General features: G+C 41.4%; 1 protein-coding gene across 1 annotated transcript in view; it reads right to left on the minus strand.

Moving 5' to 3' along the window:
• Positions 1 to 13,769, minus strand: part of WDFY4 (WDFY family member 4) — a 108,381-nt gene continuing 94,612 nt past the window's right edge. The window contains 8 exon segments of the mRNA XM_031062490.1: positions 1 to 268; positions 1,254 to 1,365; positions 3,546 to 3,633; positions 4,237 to 4,419; positions 7,297 to 7,476; positions 11,321 to 11,479; positions 13,068 to 13,225; positions 13,668 to 13,769. The exon segment at positions 13,668 to 13,769 is cut by the window's right edge and continues 7 nt beyond it. Of these exon segments, the coding sequence (XP_030918350.1) occupies positions 202 to 268; positions 1,254 to 1,365; positions 3,546 to 3,633; positions 4,237 to 4,419; positions 7,297 to 7,476; positions 11,321 to 11,479; positions 13,068 to 13,225; positions 13,668 to 13,769 (1,049 nt within the window). The 3' untranslated portion in view covers positions 1 to 201.

The raw sequence follows: 13,769 nt of genomic DNA on the forward strand, positions 1-13,769 counted from the left end.
ATATCTGTCAGTTTCTCTCACAAATTTGGGGTCCAGTGTCTAATTTAAATTATGCTTGACTGCAGGGTCAGTTCAACAACTCCCTTAAGATTCAGTCCCCAGCCAGAGGCTTCCAGTTTCTCTGCTTCTCTCATGCTCTGAAAGATAAATCTTCTCTCCATCCAAAGGGTTGAAAAACCAAGAAATCTTGACTGTTTCTTCCTACCCATCTACAGACCAGCAGTAGATTCTTCCCCAGTCATCACCAACTAGGAGCTTGGAGGAATTTCTTGAGAAAGAGAGAAAAAGAAAAGAAATCCATGTTTAAGAAGAAGACACAAATAGGATCAAGGCTTTTTCTGTATGTGCAGCAATTAGGAGGATACAATATTCAGAGCTGTACACTATCTTAAAATTAAAATTGAAAACCCATGTTAGAAAATATTCAGAGTTTGGTAGTTCAAAGATTGAGCTTAGAATTGGATCCAAAATTTCCTAGAGTTCAGTGGGTGAGTTGGGGACAACTTAACCAGATCAGAAGCTCTTACCCTTCTCTGAGATTCTATGGATGTTAAATAATCTGCTGTCCAGATTCAGAATTCAGACTTGTTAGCACCCTGTCCTGGCTTCAGCCAATGAAATCCCTGCTGCATGCATGCCACCAACACTAATGAAAGTAACCCTCACCCTGAACGTTCCCCCTTTCAATGCACATCAACATCACACTAACTGCTCTAAAGCTGAGCATGCAGAATGCAGGAACATTTTATCAACTGTCAAAATTGCAACACTTTCTGAGAAAGAGACAATAAGTTTTTTTCAGTACATCATAACATTCTGGAGTAGGAGATAACAGCAAATATTACAGCCAGATGACTGCGGGTGGGGCTTGAGTAAACTAAAATACTGCTGGCTGTGCAAACTGAGAGGAGTTGGACAACAAAGTTGTCCTTTGGCCAAAAACTTCCTGTTCACATTTTAAGGAGGTAGTATCTCCAGCAGCTCCTAAGATAGGAGTTATTTCCATGTTGCAGAGATGGTGTAGCAGCTACTAAGTTCTGCAACTATTCTGACCAAAACCTGCTATTGCTCCTGGCTTGTCTCCTACCTATCCAATGACTCCCCCAACATCATTCATTAATGCACCTAGCCAGGCTAGCTCCTTCAGGGGCTGCTTTTGGCTACAAGAGGTCCAGCTGAACTCTCAAAAGCCCCAAACAGAGGGAATAGCAGGAGCCCAGCCCCGGGGCCCCTCTGCTGGGCAGTGGCCCTACCTGGACACGGCCAGCGCTGTCACCGCCGGGCTCGTCCTGCTCGCCCTGCCAGTCAGGGCAACGATGGGGTTCAGCTCCCGACAGAGAACAAGATGTTTTCCACACTTGTTACCTGTTGTGTGGTTTAAAAATAAATATTTAGAAAGCGTCTAGGGGGCAGCACGGATAAGATTGTTATTATTTACGGTCAGCAAGTTGTTAAGTTGAGAACAAATATATTTAATCTTGGCCTGTGCTGTTGCAAAATAGGCCCATCCCAATTTAATTTGTGGCTATGATAGTTACATGTGCTGACGTGCGGCAGTATCAATTGTGTGCTAAATTGGATTTGTGTATTATTGCTTTCTAAATTGCATGCCTAGTTCAGCAAAATTGTTCATCAGTTTTCACTGGCTCTGTGCTTAATAAGATGCCCCACAATACTTTGCTGCCAGGATATAATACAGCCTATAATTGCCTAGTAAAAAGAAATTACATAAAGCCCTACTATTATCAACTTATCTAAATCTGCTCATAACAGAACCAATAATTAAATGCTGCGGACATTTCACATACACACACATACATACACACACCTAACAACATAACTCAATCACAGTTACTCTGGTCTTTCTAATGACTGTGTTTTGTATTAATTTTATTTTCTTTAATGCACAGAATGAGATGTGGGAATATTTGGTCATTTAAAATAATTCTGTAGTCATCTGAATAGGTTAAGGGAGTATGACCCTGCTTTGATTACACCTTTCAACTCTTTATTAAAGAATACTGTTCCTGTATCCATCTGAAAACACACAGCCTTATGCTCATGTGCAAACAGGTGTTGTCTTTACACATCACTGGATACCTGGGGTGGGCACAAATCTTTTACAGTCCTCTTGGACAAAAACCCCAAACAATAATGTTCTGCTGTGCTCCCATGGATGGCTTTTAAGTCCTCATTTGGAGAACTGCTTAAGATATACATTTTACAAATAGCTAAAATATCAGTCTGTTAAAAAACATGCATTTGGAATTATGTCTGGGAAGACCTGCCATGGGAAGTTATAGACAAGAACTTCAGAAATTCTTAAATCAAAGGAGACTTTTCTATAGGTAAAGAGAATCCACAAAATGACTACAGAATATCACAAGGATTTTGGAAAGAATGTTAAGTTTTTTGCTTTGACTTATTGACAAAACAATCTTCAATTAGAGATGAGAACAAAAACAAATATGAAGTTACCACAGCCAGACTATCTCAGGTGTTCTTACACCTTTCCTAGAAGCATCTGGCTCTGGCTACTCTGAGGCATGACAAAAGGTTTGATAAGCATCTGGTTAGGCCATTAAACATACAGAAGCATATTGGAAATATCTTCACATAGCAATCTAAGCAATGCTGATGCCAAGTTCCATGAGCAGCACTTCTGAAGATCTCTGTGGTAATGCCCAATTACTGTATAATATCTTTGGGTTTTTTGTAGATGTTACATTTATAGCTCTATATTTATGCAAATTGCGTGCCTAAAATTGAAGTAATAGAGAATGTCTGTAATGAGGACCACAGCAAGTAAGTGGAGTAAATTATACATAATAACACCACAATTCCTTTCTCTTAGAAAAAGCGCCGGGAAAAGAACAAGCTATGCTATTTAGGTTGTGCCTTTAAAGCTTTCTGACAGGTTTCAGCTCCTGTATTTGTTAGAACAGAGAAGTGAGCTTGAGTTGTTTTTAGTTCCAGTCAGCACCATAGTCCCACCGTCTCATTAACCTCAGCTCTGTGAGAACTTCCAGCTGCACACAGCCTGGAATAAACAGCTCCAAGCACTAGGGGCTGCTGCTGGCCTCCCACCAGTTTGAAGGACCTCTGACTTCTTTTAAGGTGGCAAAGACAGCAAATTTCTTTGTTCCATCCCAGATCAGGATCTGGCACTGCCCACTCTGCCATGATGCCAGGATTCTTTAGTACAGACCATCAGCAGAGGTACCAAGGCAGTGGACTTTCTGGAGCCAGGACTATTTCCAGCCATTGGTTTATAGGTTCAATGCAGAAAGTTCTTCTGAGGTTGACAGAACTCATGGGAGAGCCTAAAAGCCTTCAGCTTCATCCAGGTGTGCCCATGAGATGGCTGGCTCAGGTGTGCTCTCTGTTGCCACCCACCACTGTTGCTGGTCACAGAAAGATTGCGCCAGTTGCCCACACCAGCTCCCCTTCACACCACGGTGCTCACACCCCCTCTTCCTCCTCACCACCAACCAAGCCTGCAGCACTGGGTCCCAGTGCAGCTCCAGCCCACGCTGTGGTCATACCTGTGCTGTCCAGCTCTTCCATCACACCGCTCTGCGCTCTCAGCCCAGCACCTTGCTCTGGGGTACTGCTGTATTTCATCTTCCACAGCTGTGCCAGTGAGGGGGTAAACATGGAAAAAGCATGGATTATAACAATGAGAGAAAGATTCAGCTCCTGCTTCCCAGCAAGGGGCTGGGAATTGGACTTCTAACACCAGGATGTCACAGCTGTCTCCCGGTCTGTCACCGTGCTGCAGGGTGTCACACCAGAGGAATGTATTCAGGGAGCTGGTGGGGTCACAAGGCTGACATGCTATCAAAAATCCCAGTAACCCAGGAAGTTCACCTACCATATGGGAGGCAGAATCAGCTGTGAATTCCTACTCATGAGAAAGTAGGTGTTAATATACTGAGCTGTGAACTCTCAGAAACCATATTCAAACGTTTCTAAGGAGCGATAGAATTTTTGCTTTCAGAATCACCCCAGAACATTATCAAAATTCTCCCTGTATGGCAAGAAGTCCTCTTGTCAGGAGGATAAAAGTTGATAGGAAGCCAATATTTTACTGTGATTTTCATTTTCTGCCCTCTGCTGCACTTTTAAGAAAGTGGCAGGGGCTGTTAGTAGCTCTGTCCCTTCATTTAAAATAAAAAACTCTATGTCCGGTCTACAACGAATCAGGATTCCTTTTCCTCTCTCCCATCCACCTACCCTCACCACTCCATCTGTGCTTCCTGTGATGATGATGCTGCGTGTGTCCCAGTCCATCACTTCAGCGAAGCAGCAGCAGGCGACGTGGCAGCTGGGGCTGCAGGCAGTGCTGGTGCTTGCCAGGAGCTGCCCATTGACTGTCCACAGGTACACGTGAGATCCCGCACAAGACACAATGTCACCCTGGAACACAGCAAGAGGCAATGTCTCTGAGTCCCACACTCATCCTCCTCATAACTTTTAAATGCTGATTAGAAAGTGCTGAACTGCTCTGATGTAAATTCTGACCATTGTTTTTTCTACTGGGTGGAAGATGTACACCAGACAAAGTAAAAATTACTTTTCTTTTTCCATGAAAAATTCTGACACTTTTACATGACAGAAACCTGAAACAACTGTCTCAGATTTAGCAAGATAATGCAGAAAAAGGTGGGGTTTTTTCCCCACATTTTTAAATGAAAATATTTAATGAAATGTTCCCTGTTTCCCATAAAATCCAGGTTTTTAGTAAAAGAAGCAGACTGACAGTCTGACCCAGCTACCATCAGGGACAGGGGCTGTGCACAAGCAGTGCCTAGCACAGGTTGTGGGTCAGAACTAGTGCTCTTATAAGTTTTACAAATAAGCATTCCCTGAAACGAGGTCGTGGTGTTCACCTGCTTAGCTACGAAGCCTTTGGTGATTCCACAATCCTCCTCTGCCCCTCACAGGGAGTTCACTGTCATCGCATTTCTGCACCGTGTTCTGCATTTGACCAATGACCAGCTCTGCATCCAGTGACCTGCACTTGTGATGCAGAAAACATCCTTTGCACCTCTCCCCTCCACTCCATGCAGGTGCAGCCTTACCAGAGGCTGCTTATAAGGAGCAAATACACAGGTTAGTCTTCAGGGAAACACGAAGAACCAAGAGTCAATGCTGCAACTGCAAATGATCTAATCAAAAGTGCATTTTGATCAAGTTATTAATTGAAGTGCTACATGACTTTTCAACTCTTGATCCATAGTAAGAATCAGCTAAATAGAACCTCAACAGCAAAGTCATCTGATTCTGAGAAAGGACAGTGTTGCCTTAAATTAGCAGCATGCATCTGGTTTAAGTCAACTAACACCTTACTTCACCCCTGCCTCATTTGGGGCCAGGTCTCTTTACACTGCTGGGCAGAATTCTGGCGATAAAAAAAAAAAGACAGCATGTTCAAAACAGAGCTGGCAATAATTCAAGAGATTAAATTTCGGCTACCTTATCTGCATGAGAGTACATGATGCCCAGGCATTTGGCAATAATCTACAATGCTTTTCAGGTCTGGATCAGGGATTCAAAACTAACTGAAATAATTACAGCACGCTTTTACAATCCTCCTTAGTTTATGAACTTTTCAGGACAGTTCTTATTTTGTGTCTACACTACACAAATACCATGGGGTTTGGATCTATAGATGGAACTTCTAGATGTTCAAGCAACTCCAACAATCATATAATGAAGAGCAACATAGGGTTCTTATTTCACGGGGTGTTTTTCTTCAAAACTTTGCTTTGAACCATTCTGAATTTTTCAGGAAAAAACCCTTGGTAGCAATCATGTAATTTTGTGTCATTCAAAACACCATAGCACAATGGAAACACTGTTTCTATTTTCATGTAGCTTTACGTAAATATATAGAGAAGAATTAAACAAAAATTATATTTCAGAATTAAGTGTTCTGTTTTGCTCATGTCAAAAAGAATTTTTTAATCCACAAGATATGGACCTATTTTTTCCCTTGAAGCTTCAGTCATACTTTTCTAAAGTTTTTCCTCTATTAAATGAACCTTTTGATATACTATTGTCCAAACAGCTTAACCATTTGCTCTCCAATAAAGTGGAAAGCAGTCATTTGGATCAGTCACCAGACTGTTCCTGGCACAGACTGTCTCATTTTTGGACAGTTCTGGGAGAGCAGATACCTGAAAAGGCTGCTGTACTGGCTGGTGCAGAATGCACAGAACTCTGTTCCCTTGGGATCTCCAGCAGCTCTGTGCCAGCCCTCCCTTCATTTCTGAATGCTTGGCACTGCTTCAGCTCACTTCACAAGAGACCAGCAAGATATTCTGAGCTGGCCTGCTGAGGCCACTGGCCACTTTACACTGACCAGGACTGCTAGGGCCGGGGGCTGAGCTGGCACTGAACAGACAACTTAATTCCCACCCTCAAATTGCCAGCCATCAGACTGCATGGTTAATAAAGCTCTGATAGGAGATGACTGTTTTGGCACAGACCAAGTAGAGAATATCTGCCTGGTTTCTTACTGCTATGAACTCAATTTTGCTTTTGTACAATATCCAGGACTGGATTCAACCTTGACTTGCCTGAGCAGCTGAAATCCTGTTCTAGTATATTAGCAGAGAGAAAAAAAAACCAAACCCAAATATGAAAGTAACATTTCTGGGAGGTAAAAGGTTGCGAGAATAAAAATCTCATCCAGTGTGTTTACAGTAAAATCCAATACAGAATATTTTCCTATCAACATGCATGAAATTCTGGCCAGGCACAGATCTCAACAGATTTATACCCACTGCTATCAGGAGCTCTCCCTGCACCTGGGAGTAGAAAGGAAAGGAAAAATCCAACATATCACTGCAAAAGTGTAAGGCAGCTGTCACCTGAGCTGGCAGACTGCAGTCTAACATGTCTCAGCTGCATGAATGTGCAGCTCAGATGTGGCTCTGCTGCATGAATGTCAGGAGAAATTAATGAAATAACAGGGGCAGCAAGGTTATGGGTGAGCCAAATCCAGGAGGTACTAGGGTAATGCTTCATGCTCCATAAACTAAAAGTTGTTTAATCCTGCTATCTATCTATCCACAGATGCTTCTTAGCTACTTAGCTACTCAGTCTAAGATGTTGCTTTTAGTGCTTGCCTCTCATCATTAAGAACACTATTAGCAATCTCAGTAGAAAGAAAAAAAAAATCAATGTATCAGACTCTCAGGATGTTTTTATGTTGGGAAAAGCACCCATTACATTATCATGAAATGTTCATGGATGCATCAGAAGAAAGATGATAAATGAAGATCTTACTGTTGAATTGTTGATGGCAACAGAACGGAGGCTCTCCTCGTGGGCAGGAAGCTGCTTTATGAACGTCAGCTGGTTCAGGTCCCAGATGATGCACGTTCTGTCATCAGACCCGCTCACAAAGATGCTGTAGGTTACAGATGCAGCAAGGCAGGTCACTGCCTGAGTGTGTCCATACAAAGCCTGGTGGGGAAAAACCAACCAATAAACCACAGCACACGGTGGCTGATTTACTAGGGAATACCTCATTTGCTTAGTAAGAGCAAGCAACCTAGTCATTCTTTGGAGAACTGAAGAGGGAATGAGGGGAAAATACCAAACGATATTACAGAGAAGCATCCTTGTCCTCAACTCATAGTTGAAGAAAGCTGAGGGTCCAAGAGATGATATGACTTGCCCAAATTACACAATGATTCAGGCCCCCGGCCTACTCTTCAGACTCAAAGACAGTGCTTTGTGCTCAGCAAGAAAAAAAAAATCATTTTTCACTTCAGTCCATGCAGTTTTAACTAATATTTATGCTTGGAAATTTCTCAATATTTAAAAAACTTTTTGAAATACAATTTATCAAGATGCAATTCAGTAACCTTCTGAGTCCTATTTTTCTGTGTATCTAAACAAGTACTAATACATTTCTAATACTGGTTAAGAGGAGAAACAGCATTTATGGAGAATTCTTGCTTTAAAGCCATGTAGGAATGCCTTTCTCTTTCATCATTACACAATATTGTATTGTTGCTGTTGTTTTACAGGTTCAGAGACATAAGGAGTGCCCAGTTAAACTTAGCTTTATTTAAATATTTTCTTTTAAAAAGAAACATGCTTTAGGCAATTTAACAGCACAGAGAGAAGGCATGGATTGAAGTATGCTGCTAACAATTCTTTTATGCAATGCTCTCAAGTGACTGCAGTGTACACTTCTGCTACATAACCACAGTAAATGACAGTAAAACCTGTAGAGCAACAGAGAAAAAGTTCTTCACAGCTTTCCTAAAAAGCCTTTCAGGGCTCTTTTTTAGCTGCCTTACTGTGAAAAATCAGACCCATCGGTTTCATTTTTTGGTTTTCATAGGAAATGCCTATTGCTTGCTTGCTTTCTTTTTATGACATTATTAGCACATTTCTAGATTCTGTCTCAGTTCAGCTTGAGGCAGGGGAGCCACATATAGCAGATGGCTTTTCTGGACACACCTTGCCCTCTTTCCCAGCATGTGAGTGTGAGACTGAACTCTTGCTGGCTAACATGTGCTGCTGCTTGCCAAGGTCACCAGGACAACAGCAATCAAACATCAATCCACTGGTGAAGAAGCTGAGCTGCAGCAGGCTCTATATTACTGAAGGTGACACACAACTGTGAGGGATGACTTTCAGCCTGGGATATATTCCATTCACAAGAACTGTCAACTATAAATACTGGCACAAAATTAGGTCTCTAACTGTGGTTTTCAGAAGTCAGAAACACTCTCACCTAAGCATGGGAAAGAAGACTCAGTGATAGCTTTGGACTGGCTGTGGAACATGTTTTTACAAAGGACTGGGCATAATCAAGTGCCTACACTTGAGAACTGCACAATACTGCTGCAAAAAGGGCTGGGACAAGGCAGATTCAAGGGCTCAAAATTTCCTCTCCTTTCTCCAAAGCATAAAACATATCCAGTGTGAAAGCATCCAAACTGCCAAATCAAGCCAAGCTAAGCTCCTTCACAAGTTTCACTAAAATATTTTTTCCCTTTTATTTTAACCCATGAAGATCCTACTTGGCAGTGAAACAATTTAAATACAAGCTGAGCGTGGAAGAGACGGATAGACCTGCACACAATACAGTATCAGCTTCAACCCAGCAGTCTCAATACACATTCATGAAAAAACGTCTCATGCTTTTGACTCCCTACATATTTTCATTATCACTCTGCAAAGATTGACCAATTTTTCCTTAATGGGAAATATCCTGCAGCACATTTGCATAAAGATCTCGAGACCTGTCTCCAAGGTATTTTAACAAATATCAAAAGACAAAAAAGAAGGATGCAAGGATCACTGCAAGGATGTTTAGTCCATGAAAACTTAAACCAAGTTTGACCATTCAACTTAACTGGCTGACAAGGACACAGACACACTGCAGATATGCTCCACACCTTCCTGAGAGGTCTGTGAGGCAGAGGGAACACCTTGCTCAAGTGTTTTGTTTGGCCCAGAAATTCTGGTGATGGGATTGCACAGATCCCTCTGCTAGTAAATTGCATGGATCAATACTGAGGCAATTATGCTCAATCTTTAGTGTTCCACAAAACTGTGCAAGCAGATCCCACTAGAGAGGCAAAAGCTACTTTTTCTGCAGAAATATAGTTTCTGTACTTTACTACATTCCAAACCAGAATGTGTCAGTCCCATGAGACAGCTGGTAAGTGAATAGCATCCACTTTATAGCACATAAGCTGTTCTTAAGCAAAGCTCACTCTCTCAGGAAATTTTTTTGTTCAGCAGAAAAAGCAGCCACCATGAAACAGTGAATTACAGGAAAGCAGAAAGTAATTCACTGGAAGACATTTAGAACCATAGTTCAAGTTTACATCCAGTCCAGACAGTCATAAAAAGGAAAAAAAAAAACCCTCCGCTGGCAAAGTAAAGGAAAAAATACAAAATTTGTAATTGCATGATCTCATACCACTTTGTGGATTTTGGGTAATACCAAATTAATCACAGTGGAACACATCAGCAAAGCTGATTTTAGATTGTTAAAGAGAAAGACATTATAATAGAGATAAAAGACAGCATCTTTGGTTGTCTGAAAACTCAGACTGACCCCCTAACTGGTATTGTTTAGATGCTGATGAAAATTATTGCTTATGATTTTCTCTACTGCTATTTCTTCCATTTCTATATTCATGTCCTCCTTTGGAATAATAACCAGCTGAATTAAAAGGTCATTAGATCTTGTCTCATATTTCTGTCTTCTACAGCGTTTAACATCATAAACCTCAAAAGAGAGGCTGCTCTAAAACAGTTTCCACTGCTAATTTCAACACAAATTCCAACAGGAATTTCTGGTAAATGAAGATCTAAATACTTCTCTGGCATTCCAGCAGACAATAAAGTTTTCACTTCATTTAATGATAAATAAAATATGTTTTGGCTTAAGTTAGGAAGAGCACTGAACTATCTGAATACCCCTCCAGAGCAAACAAACAGAAGAAGCTTCTAACACTTGGAGACCTTGGTGATCAATGAACCCTTTGTCTGCCTAAAAGTAGCAGAGATTTTTAATCAAGAGTATCTTGCTTTCTTTAGGGAAGAATGGCCCCATGCTACCTTCCAGATATGATAGTGGTGTACTCTAGTTCTACTTGTAAAGCTGAGAACTCATCATAGTTGGACCACGCAAATCTTGCATGAGAATTCAATTTTGTAAATGAAATAGCGTGTATACAGGTGGTTGGTGACTATAGATGAGCCCTAAATCAACAACCACTTCAAGGCTTTGGATAATGAGGACAAAAAATATAGCATTCTTATTGGATGCAGCCCTCCCTCACACAGTGACAGATAAACCTTTTATGTTCTGAATTCAGGCTGAGAAAAAAAGAATCAAGAACTTTGCCTGGCTGAGGCTTCATCTCCACCAGTTAAGTTTGCAGGATATTTTAGAGATCCTGTCCATTGCTGTAGCAGCCCAGAACAAATTATAAGCACCTCTAGGTGATACTTGTTTCTGAAAATAACCCAAGGGCTGCACTTCAAGAGAGGAAAATATGCCTTTCTTCATTATTTCTTTTATCATGATGGACTTTGAAAATGCTACTAAAGGGAAAAAATCCACCAAGTGGCACTCATAGCTATGAGCTGTTGGTATAAGGCATTTAATCAGCTCCTGCCCTGATGCAGGCTGTCACATGTCACATGCTTATTACTGCCTTTTTCCTGCCTTCTTATTCAACAAAGGTGATTCTTCTGACAATCATCTGAGAGATAAAAACCTTATCTTCTGGGTTTCATCAAGTTTCCATAGCAGAAAAGCCACAGGACTTACCTGTCTCAACTTTAGACATTTCACTTTGTCCTTGACCAGGGAGAATTCCCAGACGCACACAACTGAGCTTGTTCCAGATGTGATGATGGTAGTCGCTGAAGGACACACTGCACAGAGGCACTTTCCCCAGTCTGCCATGCACTCAAATGTAGTCACATTCTGTACAAGAAAGCATCTTTAAGTCAAATTCTCATTGGGTGATACTATGTATTTATTATTACCAAATGACAGATTCAAATTTCAAAACTGACCCTCCATATTTTAAATCTAAGAAAGAAAAGCTCATCATAACCAGTCTCTGTGTGAGCCCAGCTGTGAACATGTGGACCTGCACAGGCTGTGGCTGCATGCAGCTGTGCCATCTTCCAGGGACCAAACAGGAATGCTGAACAAAGCTCAGTATCTCATGTCTTGGGAGATCTGGGTCCCGATTCCTTTTGTGCCACACTTCCTACACAACTTCAGGAAAGCTCATTCTGCCAACCATATTGTAAAGAAGGCAAACATTCCAGGTAGATTAAAAAGAAGTCTCAGGCTGTGACAGCCACTGCCAACAGAGTTGCTGCCAGGTCCTCAAATCCTCCCTTATTTGGATTGAAAAGCCAAAAGACAAAGCATTAAATTCCATTCTGTGCTCTGTTAGGAGCATCCAAATCAGTCTAAAGCAGTGTCAGGTCTATTACACACTGCTACAATCACAGCACAAGCATCCTCCTGCACAATCTGCATTAGCTCTCCCCCATACAACTGGGACAACACTCTGGTGCCAGTGATTCTGGTGGAGTTGGATGGCACAGCTACAAATCCCCTACCACAGACAGAACAAACCTTTACCTGCTTACAAGAAGGACTAAAGTTTTTTATAAGCTCAGGTCCACTGGCACTGCTGACCCAGAGAAAATTCAAGTTGGACTCCCAACTGTTACTCACAATGACTGTGCAATCACACTCCCTATGCTCAGCATCACCCTGAGTTTTGGAGTGACAAACTGAATAATTGATGCCTGCAGCAACACTATGAACTGCTAAGCACTGATTTTATTAGACAGGGAGCAGAAACTAAAATATATCTCATGGCTTTTTCATTTCCATTGACTTTGGGTATGTCTGTAAAAACATAATGAATGCCACTTGCACAAATATTCAAGTCAGTATCTTGCTGAAGATTACTGTTATGCTATTCTGGCAACTAAGCTAACCCAGAATTCTTTGTGTAGCATTGCCCCAAATACATCCAAAAATCAGTGTATTTATGGCAGAGGAAGAAACTAGATCTGTCAAGTGCCCTAACAAGCAGTGTGATGATATAGACCATTTATTTTTAACAGCAAAGAATTAAGAGTATTAACTTCATTATTTTGAATGAATGCACTGGGCTGTGCTAGAGTCCGAGGGGCATTGACAGATGGTTCTGCCTTAATTCCAGCAGAAATTTCTGTACAATGAAATTTCTAATCAGTGACCAGGAGACCCTGTGTCGTCCTTATGACCTATGGACAACACAATCACTAGATGGAAAACTTGAGATAATTTAGAGGCAAATGTCATGTTTTTGAACAGTTTAAAATAATTTTACACTATCTTGGATATCCAACTTGAGATTCTTCAAGAAAGCTGACTGTGAGAATGTCCTGTACAGCATCCTCTGAAATCAGCTCCCCAACAGCCTCTGAAATGGGTGCCCAAACCAGTCAAAGACCACAACATATAACTCATTTCTTGAATTCTTAGAGTTTTTCTTATTTACCTTCTCAGATCCATAGGTGCCAAAGCAGCAGGTGAAGTCCTCAAATCCCCAGCAGAATGTTTTACTCCAAAGAGGAGGAATCAAAATTTTATTTTTTTCAACAGCTAGAATGCCTTTCTCTGTATGAACAATGTGCCCAATAGCTCCCTTGGGATAGTCTGGCAAGACAGAGAAAATATTTAAATTTTTTGGGTTTAGAGCACTTATGTTTTCTCCTTGCACAGTTTGTGTGGTGAGGCTGGCAAGTCTCACATCTGGGCTCAGTGCTTTGCCCAGGCCTACAGACAGAAATCCACTCTGAAACTGAGATCCCACACAAAACAGTGGAAACACTCCTCTCCAGTGGACAGCATAAATGCATGTGGAGAGGGTGACTTAAAAGAAAAATTGTTCCCAACTCTACAATAGAAGTTGGAAGGAGTTTTCAGTGCCCACTCCTAATACAAGGGTACAAAAATCACAATTGGCAGAAGGGATCTTGATTGAACCAACCCATACAAAGCTGTGAGACTACTTTCGTGATCTTGAAAATACAGATTCATCCTATCCAAAAATTGTGTACTCGTTAGCTCAGAAAATGGAACACAGCCCCTGTAGCACCTTTTATGGTAACTGGTGAGAGCTTCAGATTTTGCAGACTGCTCACAAAAGGAGGAAGAATTCCACTTGAGTGAAGGAACAGCCCAGTCTCTCTTCCTGCTG

Source organism: Geospiza fortis, unplaced genomic scaffold (genome assembly GCF_000277835.1).
Source record: "Geospiza fortis unplaced genomic scaffold, GeoFor_1.0 scaffold130, whole genome shotgun sequence".
Lineage (NCBI taxonomy): Eukaryota > Metazoa > Chordata > Aves > Passeriformes > Thraupidae > Geospiza > Geospiza fortis.